The sequence below is a fragment of the Hyalella azteca genome, unplaced genomic scaffold (assembly GCF_000764305.2).
Source record: "Hyalella azteca isolate HAZT.00-mixed unplaced genomic scaffold, Hazt_2.0.2 contig3814, whole genome shotgun sequence".
Taxonomy (NCBI): Eukaryota; Metazoa; Arthropoda; class Malacostraca; order Amphipoda; family Hyalellidae; genus Hyalella; species Hyalella azteca.
Window position 1 is genome coordinate 129390 of NW_025934048.1, and position 22902 is coordinate 152291.

A 22902-nucleotide genomic window follows, 5' to 3' on the forward strand; every position below is an offset into this window, starting at 1 on the left:
CAGAGCTGTGTTATAAAGTGAAATAAAGTATGTTTCGGGATAAAAAATATAAGAATTTGAAATTTGAATTTGGGTAGAAAGTAAACTGAAACAAACAATTTTGATTGGGGGATTAAAATTTTATTCAAAACAGGAATGTTTCTTCCTGGTAAATTCATGAAAATAAAAAATAATTGTTAAAAAAGAAACTTATTTATAATTTAATCAGCGTAATCATTATCCTTAACAAGTAAATTGCTTTTGAATCAGATTAAAGATAGTATTAAAATGTTAGGACTGCTATATTTATCATTTAGAAGTCTCTCTGATTGAGGTCACTTATTTTAGAAATTAAAAGAAATGTCGACTTTATTTACAACGGGTATCTCCTATTTATCTCTCTTCACTACTTATGTTGATCTATCTTCATACTTTGTTGTAATCCCTCATTATATACAGTAATTCACTTTAATCTCCCATTATCACTTAATATAAGCACTTATAATCATTTACATTTTATCACTATTTTCACTTGCAACACCAAATCATTTTCACTTACATTAATCACTAATTGTCATTTACAATAAGCTTTAATTATAACTTACCTTAATCAGAGATCACTACTTACTTTAAGCTCTTAATTTCCCGTCCTTAATATCATATTATCATATTACTTATATTTCCGAGAAATTTTTCATTCTCAATGCGTCAATTAAAGTCTCAATGTGAACACCTCAATGAACTGAATGAATTCTGTACAAGAATTTAATGAAATTTCAAACTTTTGATTTGGTGGGCACATATACTTGCTAAATATGTACAATATATAATATTTACGACGTATATACTTGATACAAACCGCTTGCCGGGAGCAGGTTGGAACTTCAACTTTGGTGCATTACGTAATGAAGCCACAACAAACTACTAACATCAACTTTTCGTAGTCCGGGATGCGTTCTATACTAATGAAATGTGCGCTATCAAGCGACATTTTTGCATGTCTTCGCTCCAACTAAAACTTGCCGCAACTGAAAGCCTTGATGTAATGAGAATACCTTGTACATAAATTACAACTTATGCATTCTGAGATTTTTGTCCCGTTCACTACGTATAATACGATATCTTTTTTTAATTTAAAATTAATTAATTAATTTTTAATTTATATTTAAATTAATTACCTAATTACTATTGAAGTGTATCATCTTGAAAAACATTCGTATCCTAAGTCATTGTCGCTTTCTAATGAAAAAATTTTTCGAAATTATAAATATATAAAAGATTCAAGGTTATTTTAACTATTCGATGCTAACGAAAAAGTTAAACGAACAATATTTATTTAAAATCAGCCAAAATAATAGTAATTATAGACATTGAATTGTTCACTGCGTAGGTACATCTCGGCAAAAAAGCCTGAGACGCCAAGACCAAGAATTTTCTACCAGAAATTATATTACTAAAAACGGGCAACTGCAGGGTTATTCATAAATATCTTCCATGCATCTTCCATACATCGGTGAATGATTTCAGAAAGGTTTATTGTCAATTCGCAACTATTGTTTCACAATCATTTGTGAATAAAGGATAAAGAATAATTGAAGAACAATGTTTTACTTCTGAGGTAATTTATTTTAAATCACGTTAAAATTATTATAACTTCTGGTGAAAATAATTACAGGCCAAAATATACTACACAGCTCAGTCATTTAGTTATATTGCTCCTCGAAAAGCTCAGCAAAAGACTTTAATATTTTCAATAAATAATATTTCAATGTTTAATAAAATTTCAATAAATTTTAATAGACGTTTCTAAAGATTTAAAGATACGTACTTCGCAAAATGGAGTTCTATTTTAAAAAATTCCCAAATTTGTTTGGAATATTATTGTCATCATCAAGCGCTCTAATTAACAGAACACTGTAATCAGCAATGATTTGCATTTGGAAAAAATCATTTCGTCTCGTTCAATTTATTTACAAAGCTCGAGTGCCTTCAGCGCAAGAGAATAGAAAATGAATAACCATGTGCTTTAGACGCTTACTGACTTACTAATACTATTAAATAACTAGTAAAAATCTATTTTCTTAGAAATATTTATAGGAACTAGATTTTCCAGACAATTAGACAATTACTTACATTCCAATACTAGAAAGTTTCTAGTAAAATCTATTTACATACGAACTAGACGAAAACTTTCTGAAAATGTTTATTACCTAGTAAAATCGATGTACTTAGAAATTATAGGTGTTCCAGACGCTTACGTACTTACGAACTATATTTTGACTAGTACAATCTATTTACTTTTGAACTCGGCGTTCCAGACGTTTTCTTTCTTACTAAAACTATTAAGTAATATTAGTATTAGTGAAACTGGAACTAGATGTTCCAGACGCTTAATTACTTACTAAAACTAGTAATTGATTAGTAAAATCTGTTACTAATAAATTCTATTGAACTAGACGTTCCAGACGCGTGCAATTCATCGAAAACACCGAAACATCTAAATGACAAATTATTCCGGATGCGTGCTAGAAACTTGTGCCGAATTAGACACATGTTTGCGAGGAGCATTGAAGTGTTCTTGAAATGCGATTAGAACTTCGGCAGCTTCACTAATTGATGCTACTCAACACAGCTTAGAATTACTCGCTCTAAAAGGTGGCTACCGCATCGAGAGAACTGCGAGGTCTTGCACAGTTGCCATTAGATGGCGCTAAAAAATTTAGAATTACTCGCTCTAAAAGGTGGCTACCGCATCGAGAGAACTGCGAGGTCTTGCACAGTTGCCATTAGATGGCGCTAAAAAATTGCACTGGCCTGAGGGGAAGGACTAGGTCTTATGGGTAAAGTTTTGAATTTATCGGCCTAATCTAAGCTTAGCAGTGTCCTCCACTTTTAAAACAGGCTTTGTTTTTTTAAAACTGTCCCTAAGTTTGAATTTATCACTGCACTTGGCCTGTCAAATTTCGATTAACTCTTCGTACAGTGAATAATGAAATGATTTAATTTAATAGTGAGTATCATTAATTATTCAATTTTAATCACTTTTTCACTCGATTTTACTCATGCTTTGTTGATAATTTGCACAATCCCGCGACTGACTCCAAAAACAATCATTTTTATAGTAAATGTAATTATTCTTACTCAATTACTCATAAATCTCTCCATGTATTCAACTCCATCCTCATAGATCTCCCTTATCGGTAATTCCCGAATTTTGCGCATTAGAAAAGAATCAAACAATATGTAAACCAAATAAATATAAAGTAAATTTGTGCATTTTTAACTTTTACAATAAACAAAATTCGATAATCACTATATTAATATAAATCAATAAGTAATTATCAAAATAATTAAAGCCTCATTATAAATAAACCTTTTTTATTCAGTCAAACGAAATATTCCGAAAATTATTGCATTAAACTATGTCACAGAATTTGCAGCGTCGGTAGAAGCTGCCCTGCAAACCGGCAGCTCTGATCGGAATTCCGTCGGTTGCGTGCACGCTGAAGTTCGGGCGATATCACGCCGTGTGAAATTATTTCCTGATCGAGAATTATTGCGAGCAATTTATAGGAGCCTTCAGGCTATGCCAGAGGTAAACAAATTCCGGATGGAACCCCGCGTGATGAAACTGCAGGTGCTTGAGCGGCGGCAACGGAGTTGCAGGGTAGTGGCTAGTGGAAGTTTGGATATTGGAGGGGATAAATAGTGATAAATAAGATATAAATCGGAGAGAAATAAGCATTACAGACTAAGGAACTATGATCATGAAGATTAGAGCTGTCAGAGATGAATTTTTGTAGATATTTATTTACCTTCTTGGATGATTTTTCCCTACGGTCGGAATATTTTTAGTAAAGATAATTATATTCAAGTTCCAATCAAGGAACCACATCCTTAAGAATTGAGGCTTGTACTTATAGGGTTCATATTGTGGAGTTTGTGAATTTTTCGATTGATTTTACAAAGTCCGTCAATTTGAAGAGTTGCGCACAGAAAAGCAAATTTCTTCAATCGCTCGAAATTCAGAATGCAAAACCAGAAGATTTATTTATAATATTCCGGGAAGTTGTGTGTTCTATTTCGAAGTATTATTAATTTGATTAAAATTAGAATAAGCTGAATCTATTAATATAGCTAGAATTTAATCAAAATAAGCTGACTAAGTTAGTATTATTTTATTCGCCCATGGATCGCACGCTTATATTAAGCCCTCTTATGCAGCCAGATGTTGCACTCTTTTAGTGCAGAACAGGCGATCAATCTTATCTGATCTCTTATCTATCTGAAAAAAAAAATAAGTAAGATCTATAAATCATAACTGATGAAATAAGTACTCAAAATTGAAATAAATGTGATGAACAGTGTCAATTAATCAGTTAGGAAACATTTATTCAATTTTTTGCAGTATGGATCTAGGGGCGCCATTCGAATCTCGAAAGGATGAGAAATTGGCCACTTAAACTGTAAATAAATTATAAGATAGTACGTAAAATACATTACTATGTATTTTGCGACGATCTCCTTTTAAAAATTTATGATATATATTAGAAAAGTCTACTGCATGCACTAAACACGGGACATAAGAAGCTAGGATTGCAACAATTTATTTTGTGCAACCTTTTTCACGAGTCAAACTCCTGAAAAGGGCTGATTCAAATTGTTGTCATCCGCAAAATCCACACAAAATATTACGAGTCTGAACTTAGAAGTTTCATAAAAACGAATGGTTGACGCAAAAAATCAACGGACACACGTTTGAGTAAATTTTGTATGTTGTAAATTTTGTTTTTAAATTTTTGTTGTAACTTGTAACCGAAAAAGTTGATTTTATTAAAATTTGTTAAATGTAAATTTCAAACTATTCCGCTCACCTCTTGGCTGCTGCGATGGGCTAGAAAATAACGTTACCTTCCCCCCTCTCCATGAAACTTATAGAAAACTTATTTAGTGGAAACAAAAAGTGGTCGCCGGAGTGAAGTGCCCGACAGTCGAATACTCTTCATCTTTTATTCAAGAAGGACTGCAAACACACTCAAAATTGCTTCTAGATCAAAGCTTGATCGATCGAGATTGACGTCTTCATCATCGTCTACATAAAAAACAAGTTACGTATTCATATGGAAATTTCCTCAAAGTTTTGAACACGGCAAGAGGAAAGTCGTATCGGTCCGTGTTTTTCATCACAAACTTGCTGGTTTTCTGCAAATGTACACTTATAACTTCGGCTATACGACACGGCGGGCAGTTGTCGTATTTGACGTGTATCTTGATGACTCGTCGTTATCCAGATGACGATGAATAAGTTTTTTGATGAATTCCAGCTTCCCGATTCCCGACTCGTCTCGTTTGGTTTGAAAATATGAGTCTGGGAATGATTGTGAAGAACCATATTATTCGTGGTCAAAGCATTGAATTTGAAATTGTGTCGAGAAATTTTGTTGAATTTACTCCACTGAATTTCAGAACTTTACGGCTTTAATAACCATAATCAAACATTCGGAAAGAAAATTGTAAAATCAAAGTCTTGTATTAGAATATAAAGAAAATAAAATATAATTATTGTGAGGTCTAAATCTTAAAGATGTTAGGACTTCATAATCCTTTTGCCTCTCTTTGTGAAAAAAGCTCTACGGTGATTTTGTGAAAAAATAAACCGACATATTTCCTATTAAATGTTTACTCTAAATGCACAATACTAAATTCGAATTCGAATAAGGTATGAAAAGAATGTTTAAAGTGCATCGTTAATTCTAATTGAAAACGATTTTTTTCTGTATTTGATAAATATGATTGCCAAGCATCTCGTACATTATAAGTTTTTGTGACTTTTTGATATTTCATTATAGTTTAATTCTTCTATATGTAATTGAGCTCATTTTGTCGTGTAATTTTTTATCAAATTGAATATATTAGAACAACCCGAATTCAGATGCCAGTTTCGAATATTTATTTTATATGCAACTCATCGCGTCTCAATCACACCGAAATTGCCATCTCTATATAGTGAAAAAAATGTGTACGTAAAATCGGTGAAGCGCAATATGAGGGGGCAGCGCGGTTTTTAAATAAGTTATCCCTCCTAATTAGTCCCCAAAGGACTCATTATTTTGAAAGAGCCAAAATTTATCCCGGTTTGGAATGCATAATTTAATTATAGGGAGAGATTATGCCTCATTTTTGTGGGTGATGCGTAGCTGGCTGTTTGGTCCATAATAATAATTATCCCTCTGCAAATATTTTATTCGTTTATCAATTTGTCTATTTTGATGAGCATGTAATGTAAGGAATGTTTGTAACTTCTAATTTTCTGTACGTTAGAGAAAATTGCAGACTATGTTTTCATACATCACACTTGAGTAACATATTCAGTTTTGTAAGCAACTAGCACATTTACTTTTTCATTTTGCGGGACTTTAAGAACGCATGTTTCAACTTGGCGTCGGTATATTTCATGTCATGTTTCAACATTCCATGTAGTTGCTCTGTATATTTACCAGAATATTCATATGAATGTAACGAAAATCTATACAAATCGATTCAAAAAGAATTCCAAGGAAAGCCCTGTGAAAAACAATAACAGAGAATTTCAATTTTACATTATATTAAATTGGCAGATGTTAAGTATAGTCTTCAGTGTTCATCTCATAAAAGCTAGATGCTATGATTATACATTTCCATTCCCTGCTTACGGAAATGAGTTTTCCTCATTGCGATATGAACTCTCGTTGGTGGGATTGGATTGCAGAGATAATTTCACCTTCCCATAGCCGCGTCGTCTTATGCTCCAATTTCTTTCTATTTTGAAATAAGGATTAGGTCAGAGTAATAAAGTTCGCCTTGCCAGCACGGGAATCATTGGAAGGAGCCCATCTTCTTTAATTAAAGATTGGATCAGGCGTGGGAGATTCGTGGAAAAGTTTTTGCTTAAAAAGCCTTGATTTTTTCTAAAGTCTTTGCAAGGCCTCTACCAATTAACATGTCTTCTTTTTATTCGTTGGCAGGGCGGTAAATTCTTCCAAATTCCTCGAGAAATTTCTTAGTTTATTCGTCATTCACTTGTTTGATGAGGAAAAGAAATCTTGGTAGTAAAAGAAATCTTGGTAGTCCGGAGAATGTAAAATGATGAGACTTGTCATATTCTGGTATTTACAGACACTATATGTATTTTTCAGCCGAATTTAAGAACGGAGGGAAATTACAATTTTTCAATTATTTCTTAGAAAATTTAAACCATATCTTTTAAAACAATTAATGTGTAATACTGTTTGCTCTTGCCATGACATGAATTTTAAGGGATTTTTCCATGAAAAATTACCAATTAAATCGTCTGAACACCATTATAAACCATTTATAAAAAATCCACGGATTTTAACAGTAAAATTTAATTTACTATCCTGTCCCTCAACATTATTTACATAGTGACTAATGTGAACAATCTCGGCTGGACTTTTTTGTTACGCATTGAATTGCTTAAAATTTTTATGTGTGCCTATTAATTTTATGTACAGAAATAATTGCCGAACTTTCAAAACCTACATCAAGTGTTTCCTATTAGTGTCAAACACCATTAAATTAGGATACTATCTAAGACTGTCCTTAAATTCCTTTCGAAATTTTTGTGAAAGCCTAGCAAAGCGCAAACAAGGCCACACGAGATATTTTAGACAGCGAATTTCAGTAGAGCAATACCATTTTTCTGTCAATTGGACGTCCGATAGCGCTAATTACAAACTGCTAATAAGACGAAGAGCGCGATCGTTCTGAGCGATCCTTTATTGAAGGCTTCAATCTGCCCAGTTCATTCGCTGACGTCGGCAGCAAAAAGAACCTCTCAGTCAACAACGAAATTGGCACTGACCATCCATTTATGTTTTAGGAAATACGTACTTAGGAAACTTATTAAGAAATACGTACTTAGGAAACTAATTTGTAAATACGTACTTAGGAAACTAATTTGGAAATATGTACTTAGGAAACTAATTTGGAAATACGTACTAAGGAAACTTAATAAGAAATACGTACTTAGGAAACTAATTTGGAAATACGTACTTACGAAACTGATCCAGAAATAATTAGGAAACTAATTAGGAAATACTTATTTAGGAAACTAATTAGGACCTACGTAGCTAGGAAATTAATTAGGAAACTAATTAGAAAATACGTAGTTAGGAAACTTAATCTGATGCAAAAACTGGAAGAACGTATGCATATTGCATACGTTTGTGGTGACTCGAAATATAATGGGTTACATAAATTTTGATGTAATATAGAAACCTTTATTTAGATTATGTTCAATCAATTTTTTCTCTTTAAAGCATAAATAAATTCTATTAGAATATTTTTGGGAATTATTATTATCAATTATTTGTAACTAATTATTTTCTCGCGTTTTTGTTTGTTACCAATTTTACCTGCGGTAATTCAATAAGAACTAGTATACCAATGCAATCAATACTACGGCTATTCCTTTATGTTCAAATGCTCCTATTTTGCGCTGCTGATGGTATCCTGCTGATAGTATCCTGCTGATAGTATCCTGCTGATGGTATCCTGCTGATAGTATCCTGCTGATAGTATCCTGCTGATAGTATCCTGCTGACCTGCTGATGGTATCCTACTGATAGTATCCTACTGATAGTATCCTGCTGGTAGTATCCTGCTGATGGTATCCTGCTGATGGTATCCTGCTGATGGCATCCTGCTGATAGTATCCTGCTGATAGTATCCTGCTGGTAGTATCCTGCTGGATAAAATTTTTATCTTCCATACTGCTGATAGTATCATTTGGTTTAAATTTTTATCATCGAGAGTGCTGATAGAATCCTGCTTGATCAAGATTTTACCTTCTTTCGTGCTAAAAATATAATGTGGGTTCAAATTTTCACCTTCCATACTCCTGATAACATCCTGTGGGATCAAATTCTTTTTCTACTGTGCTGATAGAATCCAGTAGAGATAGAGCAGAGTAGAAATAGATAGAATCCAGTAGAACTGATAGAATCCAGTACAGAATCTTCTACTCTGCTGATAATATCTTCAATGGAAGAATTTCATCGTTTACGCTGATGATAACTTTCTCTATACTAAAACTATCTTCTACACTAATGAATTGTATTGTATTGTGATGTTAACCTCTGTATTCATATTATCATCTTCATTGTTACTGATAGCGTTCCCTGTGATAAAATTTGCGTCACGTTTTCGGACATCATTCTTTGTACTCTGATATTAGCAAATAAAATGTTAGAGAATTTATCAGTTAAAATCGATCCTTGATAGTGTTTTGTAATGAATATTATTCCCCTAGAATTTCAGATTTCAGGACAGTACAGACAGATTATTTCAGATTTCATGATAGTAGTAAAGTACTAAATAAACGTGATAGTACTAAATAGATTTTAAATGCGAGTGTCACAGACATACAAAGTCCTTCACTAATATGGTTTTATTAATTTATTAAAAAGAAGAATAAAGGTAAGAAATTAGATTTCTTGCCTTCATTCTTCTAAGGGCAAACTTCTCTTTTCTTCAAACCATTGCCCAAGCCACATCTTGAGGCTTTAAAACAAATGGGGTTCCTTGCATGCAAGCTTCGAATTTTCGCGTGAAATCTCAGCCAGTAAAGTACGGGACCAATGTAGGTGAAGAGAAGCAAAATACCCTCGTCTGTGTTATTTGGCCAACTGCCGCCTATTCCAATGCACATCGCCTTGTTCGCGGTAGCCATCACGAGCCTGGCAGAGCACTAAGCGTTTAGCAACAGGCCTTTTGTGCGATGAATTTCAATTACCTTGTTTTCAGCTGAGAAAAATTGAATGTTGTAGTAAATGATTTTTTGGTGAATGATATATTCATGAATATTCACATAGATATGTATTGAATTCACAGTTTTTGAAGTATTAGATGCTATGAGTTCTTCTAAAGAATTCTGCAGTGAAGGCGAAAGTTTTCACACGTTCAAAATTATAGAATAATTACACGTATAAATGAAATTAAGGCATAGTATTTCGGGTAAAAAACTTCGACTCGTAAAATTTCTGCATTGTATCGAAAATTAAATAAATAATTAAGCTGTAAATTGAAGTATCGTGTACAGATTATAAATTTCAATTCAAATCGGTTCTTGAAAATGATCATTAAGAACCTCCTTCGACGAAAAATTAATGATTGCTGTATAATGAGTTAGTTAAATATTAAATATTATTAGCTGTATTAAAGTTAGTGTTCGGTGACAATATGCACCACCTACGTGAATTAAAATATTAAAATTCACAGAAAGTCACAACTGAAAGTAATGATCAACTGCGTTTTAAATTAATAAGGTTCGTTGTTAGACGCATGCTTCACTAACGCAGATACGAGCGCGTATTTGCGTTATCAATTGCGTACTCTTTACTTACAATACGTACGTAAATATCATAAACAAGATTGCAGATACGAGAGCAGTCGTAAGTAACTAGTATAAAGTAGATAGCAGATACGAGAGCAGTCGTAAGTAACTAGTATAAAGTAGATTGGCAGAGTGTGAAGGGCCTGAGGGACATGAAGCATCGCATGAACCATGCACGGAAATTAACTATGCAGAGAGGGAGGACCAGGCTACGTTGACACAGCCATAGCGCCTCTCATAGAGCTTCGTAATATTGCCTGTGTAACCGCGAGGTATCCTACAATGGCAGAATTATGGCTCGGGAACTGGTCTTAAACCTGATCTTAACGTTTATTACTTGCGCTTGGCCGGCAATCCTGCTCACACATCCTGTCTTCTGTTTTTCCTTTGAAAACCAAGGTTTTCTTTTTACATAATACAGGATTTTGTTTGTTATATGCAGCGAGTTATAGCTGTCTGGATTAAGCACCGCTACATGCCAGGTCAAGCGCGGGGGGATTTAGACTGAAATTAATAAAGTAAGACGCCTGTTAGGAAAGTGTATTTGAGTACTTGTGGAAATTGCATACGTAAGTTGCACTTGTACACTGAATGAAGTACTATAATACTAATTGTACAATACCAATAGAAATATTGTCGATATTAGGTACAATATAGAAAGAAATATTACACATTAGAGGAAAGGTTCATGAGCTATTTAATGTCTTACCCCAAACATTGGCAGTCAAGGCTGAAGTAAAGTTACAGTTCACTGAAGTAAAGAAGAAAGAAAAAAGTATGTTTAAAAGTATTTCGGATGGTTTAAAAAAGGTTCGATATTTTAGACAAATTGAAGAAAATTTTGTTTGTTTTGCTACGGATAACAACGTTGAAGTTTAAAAGTCCCTACAGAGCCTTTTCTTAATGTGCTTTATAAAATATTTTGGGATTTTTATACTAATTTGCATTGTGATATTTTACGTTTGATGATTGGTCATATTTCCATTCTTCTGATCTTCCTTTCAAAATCAAGGTTTACTTTATTAGATGATACTGGATTTAATTTACTGCATCGATGCAGCGAGTTCATTGTTAATATACTTTCTGTAATAATTTTGATGAATGGTTATATTTTTCGGTGAACTAAAATAATGAAATAAAATTCCTTTCACGTCCTCCACCATTAATATTATTCATTAACGAAGTACCATCTAATTCTATAACAAAAATTACAACAATTTTTCACACAGAACATTATGACACTAGCGCGATACCTATTTGTGAACTATGTATGAAATAAATTGTATTTTAAAATTTATTGTGAGAGGATGTAGTCATAAACGGAAAATTGCATGCTATAGTAAAAAGTTCCTAAACTTTAAATAAAAATTTAGTCGCTCTGCTCAATTCTGAAAACTCAATCTAAGATTCCAAACAAACTTGGACTTGAAACGCTCGTTCTTTTATGTAATTATTCTCATTTCAAAGTGAAAAAAAAACTTTTAAAACGCGCGTAGTTTGCTCACAAACAAATAAGCTTGCAAGTCAGTATATTTTTTAAGTTCGTATTAATTTATTGAGATGATACCCATAAGTGTTGGATTAATGTAAATGCACTAAAATGTATAAAATAATTCAAAATTACTTTTATGTTGACATAAAAAATAAGTCTGGATCGCAAGCTTGAGTATTTTTTGGGTTCAGTAGCAAAAATCTCATTTCAGCTTTTCCAAAAATAATTCAAAAATTACTTTTATGTTCACATAAAAAAAAGGCTGGATCGTAAGCTTGCGTATTTCCAAGTTCGGCGCTCGAGAAGGATTTTCCAAGTCTCATTTCATGTGTCATTGTAACCTGGTAGCAATGGCATGCCATTACAAGCTATGATCAAGATTCGAGATGCAACCTCTGAGTTTACAGCTAATGCGAACAATGGAAAAGCAATCTCTGGAACCACAGGCTATGACAGAACGGTTCACCAGGCCGCATAATGTACTGCTCGCTTGGGTTGAGCTTCAAATTAGAGTACATATTGAACGTTACATTCGTTCATGTTCTCTACAGACATTACCACATAACATGCACAGTTTTGCACACGCGATGGTTGACGTCGAATTAGGTTTTATATTGAGCATCACAATCATCCTGAAGGAAGCTTGCATCACATCGAACCCGATGGAAGTCTAGTAGCTATTTCAAACTATCGTCAGTTCGGAAATGATCCGGTCGAAGGACTGTTTTTAGATCTCCTGTGGATAAGTCACGAAAAGTACAAGAATCTGCGACAGGTTACATCAGGCCTATTCTTCAGCGCAACATCACTATGCTATGATATCTCTACATAAGACGGAAAACAAAGCTTTTTTCATGTATGAGATGTAAATAATCTTACCGCAGACTGGAGTACGTAACCGCTAATATCTAATAATTTATAATAATTAACCGCTAATAATTAAAAATAATAATAATTGCGCATAACATCCAACTTATGACATGGCAGTGGTTGGTTCCAGTTCGAGTTAATAGTCGCGATTCAAATGATTTTTTTATATAATAATACGTTGGTTTTTAACAGCCTTGATTGTGAAGGTTCACTATATGTGTGCCATGCCAGAGGTTGTTGAATATTGTGATCGTAAGATTACTTTGACTCACAAGGACCAGAACGAGCTTCGTATAATATGTCTATTCACTGTGTTTCCAATTTTTTTCTGTTAATTTTCATAAAAATCCTCGTGTTATACAGTTGAATCCGTTTGTTCCCACTTATTCGACGGTAATATCATACTAAAATATTTAACTCAATTCAAGTTCGTCCACTAACAGGAAACTTGAGTACAGGAGTCTAATTTTCATCATCAAATTCCACGTTATCTTCATTGTTAGCACCGAAAATTCCTCGCCAGCCAAAATTTTTGCAAAAGAACATTACCGGGCGAGCGTGGGTCGAGCGTCTGAGGCCAGAGACCTCGTGGATCTGTCCTCTTTAACACGGCCATCACACGGCAGCCACGGCCATCACACGGCAGCCACGGCCATCACACGGCAGCCACGGCCATCACACGACAGCCACGGCCATCACACGGCAGCCACGGCCATCACACGGCAGCCACGGCCATCACACGGCAGCCAGGGCCATCACACGGCAGCCACGGCCATCACACGGCAGCCACGGCCATCACACGGCAGCCACGGCCATCACACGGCAGCCAAAACCATCACACGGCAGCCACGGCCATCACACGGCAGCAACCGCCACCTCTTAGAACACCGCCACCTCTTAGAACACCACCACCTCTTAGAACACCGCCACCTCTTAGAACATGTAAGCTACACGAAATCTCATCGCTGCCGCTACATAAAATATATATTAGTTATAATATGTTAAAGTTAATCTCAAACTTTGAAGAGACCTTTAGGCAAATTGAACCTACTGTACAAAATTAACTTGTAAGCTGCAGGAGGCACTTGTGTCGCAAAGCAAGAATTAATTAAAATTAATGTTTCAGATTATTCTGCTTAACGTAATTTTAATATTCGAGACTGCTGTTTCATTTAAGCACTAGTTGCTATTTTTGAACTGATTATTTTTACCCTATGTGAAATTAGTTTGAGGTGACACAATGTTATTTGCACTAGTGTAATATGCTTTTTGATTTCAGAAAGAACATTTTTAATTATTAAAAAAGTTATAAAATTTATATCTATCTGTTCAATCAAAATTATATGGGTTGTGGGACTGCAGCATGATTACCACCTTTTCAGTCCTCTACTCCTAAAAAAATTATTATTTTTACCATTATATTATTTTACTTTCCATTATGATTCAATACAGTTTATTTGAATATATGAGTGTAATATTAATAAACCCGAGCCATGATCGCTTTCGCCTCTCGTGGGACACTTAATAATAATAATAATAATAATAATCACTAATATTATAATAATTATAAATATTATAATAATATTATTATTAATAATAATAATAACCCTCGTGAGGCTGATTTTTAATCACCATAATCACCAGCACGGCTAAAAATTTATGCACAGCAAACAATTATTCGCACAACTATATTATTATTTAATCAATCATTATTACTTATTGTAATGATAATCAAGTCATGATATGAACAAGGAAAATATTATTTCATCTTTTTATCTTTTTGTTGTGGACTAGATTTCCTGTCATCAGATATTTCTCGGTTTTATTCAAATTAAATACTTTTTCATAAAACGAATTAAATTTACAATATTATTCTGATAATATGATTATTTTTCTCATATCTTCATCTAACCTTCATCAATAAATTTTTTATTTCTCTTCATCACCAGATTTTTCCCTCCCGGCATTTTACAACAAAGAAAAAACTGCTAATTACTTTTACCAACCACTCTTTTCATGTCATTACGAGGTCACTGTAATTAATACAGTTGTCCGCAGTTACAAGCACACTCGAGTTATATATTTTATAAATAAATAAACAATAATATACATAAGTTTAATAAGTTTAATATACATAAGTTTGCAGGCTTCTAGGAAGTTGTTAGCAGAACTGGTATTATTTGTCGCTACAGGTGCTCGTGTCAGTTACGTAGACTAATTACTTCTGAGAGGAACAACCAATTTGCTGAATTGTGCTTCCTTTGAATCCTTTATGCAATACTCGCGCGACTAAAATGCGAATATTGCTTACTTGCTATATTGATGTTACTTATTTAATGTTACACGTACTTTCGAGAGGGATGGACAATTTCTTAGACTCACGATGACATTTATAACCACATTAATAGAAAAAAATTTCCATGTAATACAAAATTGTTAAAGTAAAAATAGACTACACAGGTACCATGTTATAAAAATGCTTAAAAATTAAAATTTAATACAAATTTCTTTGAATGAGTCATTACCACTACCGTTTTAGCTGCATAAACTATCGAATAAATTTTTATTGAAGAACTCATGTTGAATTTGTAGGACTGTAGGATTATCTATATATTAGCCCTGTTTTTCACCAATAACTCATTTGAAACACCGGTTGCAGATTAAATGAAAGGAATGACTAAAAACCACGGGTTATTTTACAATGATAAATTTTTGATCAGTAAACTGTGAACTTATTAATAAATCTTGTTTTTAGATTTATTAATATTAGATCTTTATTACTGCCGCTTTCTAAAACTTTAACCTCTTTTCTGAAGCCATAAATTACAAAATCATTCATTTTACGGCTGCATAAGGATGAGCCTTTAATTTGATTTAATTTATAATATTTACAGGTCGAGAACGAATAACATAATCCGATTTCAAAAATTATTTCCTTACATCAAATTATTCTTGGACATTCAAAAGAATAATGATTAAGATCAACTACAACACTTGTTTCCAAATTATCCTTGGTCATTAAAGAGAAGAGAGGAATGATAAAGATCAACTGATATTCACGAAGATTATTTAAATCTATACTATTTGCCAACTACTACTACTACTACTAACTACTACTATACTACTTTAACTCTATACTATTTGCCTACTACTACTATTAGACTTTCAACTCTATACTATTTGCTTACTCCTACTACTTACTACTACTACTACTACTACTACTTTTAACTCTAAACCATTTGTCTATCGCAGATCGAGCACTGCTACTACCACGGCACAGTGAAGGATTACTCAGGGGCCATCGCAGCGTTCAGGACGTGCAACGGCCTGGCTGGCATCATACAGCTCGGCAACGAGACGCTCATCGTGGCACCTATAGCGGGCGGGGAGAACCTGGTGAGTGGTGTACAGTAGGTACAGTAAATAGTGATGTACAGCAGGTACAGTAGTTATGTACAGCAGGTACAGTAAATAGTGATGTACAGCAGGTACAGTAAATAGTGATGTACAGCAGGTACAGTAAATAGTGATGTACAGCAGGTACAGTAGATAGTGATGTACAGCAGGTATAGTAGTTATGTACAGCAGATACAGTAGTGATGTACAGCAGGTACATTAGTGATGTACAGCAGGTACAGTAGTTATGTACAGCAGATACAATAGTGATGTACAGCAGGTACAGTAAATAGTGATGTACAGCGGGTGTAGTAACCTTCAGCAGGTCCAATAAATAGTTACGTACTGCAGCAGGTATACAGTAAATAGTCAAGTCAAGTTGAATATATAGTGAATAGTCACGCTTCAACGTTTGAGGCTGAGTTAATAAACCATGTTTTATTATGTTCAATGTCATAGGTGACAGACATTATCAATAGCCCCAACGCTTCGTCAGATGATTCACTATCTTCCAAATAATTGCATGAAAATTAAGTGCACCGGAGAATTCCGAAATTATTACAAGCTGAAGATATTCTTGAGTCACTTGACAACGTTCTTGTACAATAAATATTTCAAAAATACATAAGCTTAACATGCGAAATACATTTGAAGGCTTGTAAAAATAACTGCCAATACACATCAACCCTGTTTTTATGGCTGACTAAAAGAAGTTGCGCTAGCCTGACATGAAGTTAGTTTTCTGGAGCGACTCTATTGAACAGCACCGCGTTGCAACGGCTCCCAGGACGACACTTGTAGCGTTTCAGCTGGTCCTTCGGAAGTGAGAGTTTCGTGGTTGCTGTGTCATGAAACTATCACTGTTGTGTCATGAAACTATCACAGTTGTGTCATGAAACTATCACTGTTGTGTCGTGAAACTGTCACTGTTGTGTCATGAAACTATCCCTGTTGTGTCATGAAACTATCGTTGTGTCATGAAACTATTACTGTTGTGTCAAGAAACTATCACAGTTGTGTCATGAAACTATCACTGCCGTGTCATGAAACTATCACTGCCGTGTCATGAAACTATCGTTGTGTCAAAACTGTCACTGTTGTGTCATGAAACTATCCCTGTTGTGTCATGAAACTATCGTTGTGTCATGAAACTATTACTGTTGTGTCATGAAACTATCACAGTTGTGTCATGAAACTATCGTTGTATCATGANGGCTTGTGGAACGACCGTGTGTAAAAATACGTGGTCCAAAAAAACATTATCCAATCGAAAATGAGATAAATAAGTGCGACGAATCCAATAATTGCATCCCTACTCATAAATACAATCGCGAGAAATCAATGGAAAAATTGGAATTATTGACCCAAAAACACTGCATAAATCGAAAATTTGCTATATTAATAACATTTTTATAACCTGAAATCCCCCCCAAAAATGAGTATTATTAGCAAAATTTTACGAACACAAAATTTAAACAAGTTTATTTCATTGTAACAAATTTCTTGGCATGGTTTTAAATATAGAAATACTAATTATATCCATTTCTATACGCCACCATCTAAGTTCCTTGAGTCAATTCACTTAATTGGTTTTCGTCGATATCGAGCGAAGGCATTGTGAGACCTGACAGTTTTTTTCACCAGTAACAGGGTTCTTTTTCCTGGGTTTGCATACACATCAGCCTGAGTCATCTTCAAATTCAAACTTTCATTTCTAGCAGTTGGCAATGATGGCATCTCAATGCCAAAGTTGGGACCAGACTTTCATTTCAAAATGGGCTTAGCTCATCGCTCGTTCTACAGGATGGTCGCATATTCAGGTCTTTCATTTGTGATTGTCTATTGGGGATAAAATAATGCTACATTTATTGCTCAATGTGTCCAAAAGCACAACAATTGTTTAGCGTCGAAAGCGTTTACTTACTTGATGCTTATCAATTACTGTTGTGAAATAATTAACGGCCTTAAATGTGGAATGTGTTTTGGATGAAATAAAACATCTTGACGACAAATCGAGCTTCATACAGCCCAATTTCATGATTTACTTTACTGCTAGTTACTGTGTTGACACACTATATTACAATAACAGCTAACATTGAACCGAAGAAGAGCCATTGGACCTGCTAACAATTAAATAAAGTGTGACACAAGGTCTGATAAATGACAAGTGGCAATTAACACAACTTTCATAAATAACTCATAACCAAGCAATATTTGATGTACATACAGGCAAAAATTACAGTAGCTACAAATGAAAATTTAATTACCACTCAGCCAAAATTGAACTTCCGTATTTACTTTCCCCCGTTACAAGTAAATAGATCTCAAATTAAACAATATTAAACCTAAACAAAAATTAAATTCATGACCCACTGGGAACTTTTCTCGAAGTGCATTCACGTGTCGCAGCTATTCAATGCCGAAGTTCACATTCAACGTCGACTCCGCTTCCTACATTCAACCAACAACGTATTCACGACAACGATCCGCGGTCGAAGCCTAATTCAAGTGAAGCCTTTGAAAGAGCGACCGTTGCCTGTAGATGATTATAGAACATCACCTGTTGTATCGAAATAGATGCTATATAGCACCACCTGATGTCTCGCTTTAAATGCTATATAACATCACCTGATGTCCCGCTATATAGATGCTATATAACATCACCTGTTGTATCGCTATAGATGCTATAGAAAATCACTCGCTGTCTCGCTATAGATGGTACATAACATTACTCGTTGTTTCTCTATAGATCCTACATAACATCACCTGTTGTCCCGCCATATAAATGCTAAAGAACATCACTCGTCCTGCTATAGATGCTATATAACATCACCTGATGTCCCGCTATATAGATGCTATAGAACATCACTCGTTGTCTCGCTATAGATGGTACATAACATCATCAGTTATCTCGCTATAGATACTATAAAACATCGCCTGTTGTTCGTAATAAATGCTACAGAACATCCTCAGTTGTCTCGCTATAGATGCTATATAGCATCCCCTGTTGTCCCGCTATAGATGTTAGATAAAACTTCTCCTGTTCTTCTGCTATAGATTCGTCAAACGATGTTCCATTACCATCGAGAAAGTCTATCAAATTTTACCCCGAAAACATGCACCCAACGAGACGCCATAATATCAAAATGAATATCAATGAATTTTCTTATCTAAAGCTTCAATCTCTGCATGTTGTGAGACTATTTAAAGCGGTCTATAGTATGAAGAGATGAACGTTATATTGCATTCTTTACAATTTGAAGGTTTTACCATGAATTGGGATGCTAATAGTTACATTTTGGCTTTCCAAGCTTTTTATGAGTTTGCCATTAAGACGATTGGTCTGTATGAACTTGTAGTTGTTTCAATCATGATGATGATCTGGTGATTAGGTGTAATTTCATTAATGATGTGCGTAAGCCTACGAGAAAAAAATTTTTGCATAGAAATTACGCTATAGTTTCACAATAACAACAACAATATCCGTCCACCGTGACTTCAATAATACCGTCCACCGTCACTACAACAATACCGTCCACCGTCACTACAACAATACCGTCCACCGTCACTACAACAATACTGTCCACCGTCACTACAACAATACTGTCCACCGTCACTACAACAATACTGTCCACCGTCACTACAACAATACCGTCCACTGTCACTCCAAGAATACCCATCCACCGTCACTACAACAATACCGTCCACCGTCACTACAACAATACCGTCCACCGTCACTACAACAATACCGTCCACCATCACAACAATACCGTCCACCATCACTACAATACCGTCCACCATCACTACAATACCGTCCACCATCACTACAATACCGTCCACCATCACTACAATACCGTCCACCATCACTACAATACCGTCCACCGTCACTACAATACCGTCCACCGTCACTACTACAATAGGTTCTGTTGTAGATCCTCATCACTTGAGCGGATCTCGCCTCTTTGTATGCTCTGATCTCAGAAGATTTGCAAAGATCTCGAATCGATAACGGAAGAACGGCGTTGCAATATCAGGATCTTTAGAGGATCTTCCTGCGAGTACAATTAGATTGATGACTCTTTTATACAATACAGTACCAGTATCAGTATTGTTGTATTAGTAATTGCAGTATTTGTATTTAAAGTTGTACCAGCACCAGCGATACTCGTATTGTTGTACATGTGCATCCCAGTAAAAGTGTGGGGAAATAAAATTATAGAACAATTGTTCTCTGGCATGTAATATAGTCGACAATAGATAATTACTTTTAATCCGTACATTATTATTTATAGGGTATTTAGGTAAATAGACCTAACAATTTAACAGTTCGGATGTTGTATTAGTTTCTTCTGCAGTCACGTCCATTTGCGCATATGTCACCGGCTTACTGGATTTGGTAGCGTCGTCTCAGAATTCCTATCAAACAATATACGTTTTGAATCTGTTCAACAGTCAAATTATCATATCTTGTGGGAATAGGATATCATCAGACGGTTACAAAGAAATATTTCGACGAGACAGAGAAATGTTTCGAGCATCTACACCACAGGATGGATTCATAAACAATAACTTTTCCATGTATTTTAACCCTTCTTCAATTCAATTTACTCGAAAAAATCCGTCCTAGAGATGTAACCCTCATGTTTTTTTTAACTGTACAACAAACACAAGAAAACTTTTAAGTGAAAATCTATGTGCAAAGAAAATGCCATATATTGTGAATTTTTATGGTGCTTTCTTTTAAATTCTTGGTGAACTAGAAATTTAAGCAGACCTACGGTATGACTTTAACAGTTATGTACAATTTTTTCAACGAGTATCATGACTACATTTATTATCGTTTCCGCAGTCACGGCACCCGCACTACGTCACGGAGACATCGAAGTCGACAACCCACCAACCTCAGAAGTGTGGGGTGACTGACGACGACTGGCCCAACGGACCGGGCTTCGACCATTCAAGCTACGGCCGAATCTCCCACGGCCGTAAGCGCAAGCAGGCGCGCCATCGGTACGCCAGGGACATCCAAACCGCGACGAAATACGTCGAAACTGCGCTCTTCCTCGACGATAGATTCGTGAGTATCGCTGAACTATATCGAGATTCTTGGTGTTTTGAATTCCAGTTAGCCGTAAAATTAGGTTCAATAATTGATTTGGAGGTATCACTGAACTATATCGAAATTCCACCGTCACTACAACAATGTTTTGAATTCCAGTTAGCCGTATAAGTGGGGTCAATAATTGATTTGGGGGTATCGCTGAACAATATCGAGGTTCTTGATGTTTTAAATTCCAGTTAGCCGTAGAAATGGATTCAATAATTAATTTGGAGGGTATCACTGGACTATATCGAGGTTCTTGATGTTTTGAATGCCAGTTGGCCGTAAAATTGGATTCAATAATTGATTTGGAGGGTATCACTGAAGAATATCAAGCTTCTTGATGTTCTTAATTCCATTTAGCTGTAAAAGGGGTATTAATAATTGATTTGGAGGGTATCACTGGACTATATCGATGTTCTTGATGTTTTGAATTCCAGTTAGCCGTAAAATTGGATTCAACAATTGATTTGGAGGTATCGCTGAACTATATCGAGGTTCTTGATGTTTTGAATTCCAGTTAGCCGTAAAATTGGGTTCAATAATTAATTTGGAGGGTATCGCTGAACTATATCGAAGTTCTTGATGTTTTGAATTCCAGTTAACCCGGAAAGTGGGTTCAATAACTGATTCGTGAGTATCGCTGGAAAATATCGAGGTTCTTGATGTTTTGAATTCCAGTTAGACGTAAAATTGGGTTCAATAATTGATTTGGAGGGTATCGCTGAACTATATCAAGGTTATTTATCTTTTAATTTCCAATTGGCCGTGAAAATAACTTCAATAACAGATTCTTGAGTATCGCTGATTAATATCTTGATTTCTCCTAAACTATCGAAGTTATTTTATCCCAAAAAAAGATTTGGTAATAGATTGAAGAATATATGGACGCTAAATAATATGGACGTTTTTGCATAAAGTGTTAATTCTAGGCAACGCTAAAAAATATTTATAAGGACGGACTCGTGAGTAACAAAGAAGACCATTAAATATTCACCGAACACAACTAAACTGAGACAATCATAATAATTTTTTTATAATGATAGATTGATTGTCATGTTAGTTTTCAGCGAAGATTATCGAAAAATACTATAATAAAAATAACTTTTATATTTTTTAGCTTCATAATTCTTGGAGTATTTAGTCATACATGTATTTTTCGAAGGATGGTATCCGCATTCAACAACATTGGGCATTAATGAATAATTTCATTTTCTATTTTTTGTTGGTTCCAAATATGTTCATTGCTTCCTTGGCAGAACTTATAGATACCCGACAAGTTTTGAAGATGTTGATCTAAACTTTCGACTGCCGAGGCAGTGCAGAAAACTCTTTTTCAAAACGAGTCGATACTAATGCTGATAATTTATTTGTTTATCTATTTTTGCGGGTATTATGCAGGTAATTAGTAACAAATCAACTGTCATAGAAGCGAACTTATTCTCAAAGAAAACATGATTATGAAACAGTTGCTATAATATCACTAAGTTATCACATCACTGCATTATGGCAGCAATAAGTTACAGCATCAATGAATTATAACTTCAATAATTTATAACATCAATGAATTATACAATCATTAAGTTATAACTTCAGTTAATTATAACATCAATGAATTATAACGTAAAAGAATTATAACATCAATGAATTATGACAACAACGAATAATAAC

The 22902-nt window shown here is 34.6% G+C and overlaps 1 protein-coding gene across 1 annotated transcript in view; it reads left to right on the forward strand.

Moving 5' to 3' along the window:
• Positions 1-22902, forward strand: part of LOC108674957 (disintegrin and metalloproteinase domain-containing protein 22-like) — a 70935-nt gene that overhangs the window by 9665 nt on the left and 38368 nt on the right. The window contains exons 4-5 of the mRNA XM_047879781.1: positions 15987-16130; positions 20980-21207. Of these exons, the coding sequence (XP_047735737.1) occupies positions 15987-16130; positions 20980-21207 (372 nt within the window). The remainder of the gene's footprint in view (positions 1-15986; positions 16131-20979; positions 21208-22902) is intronic.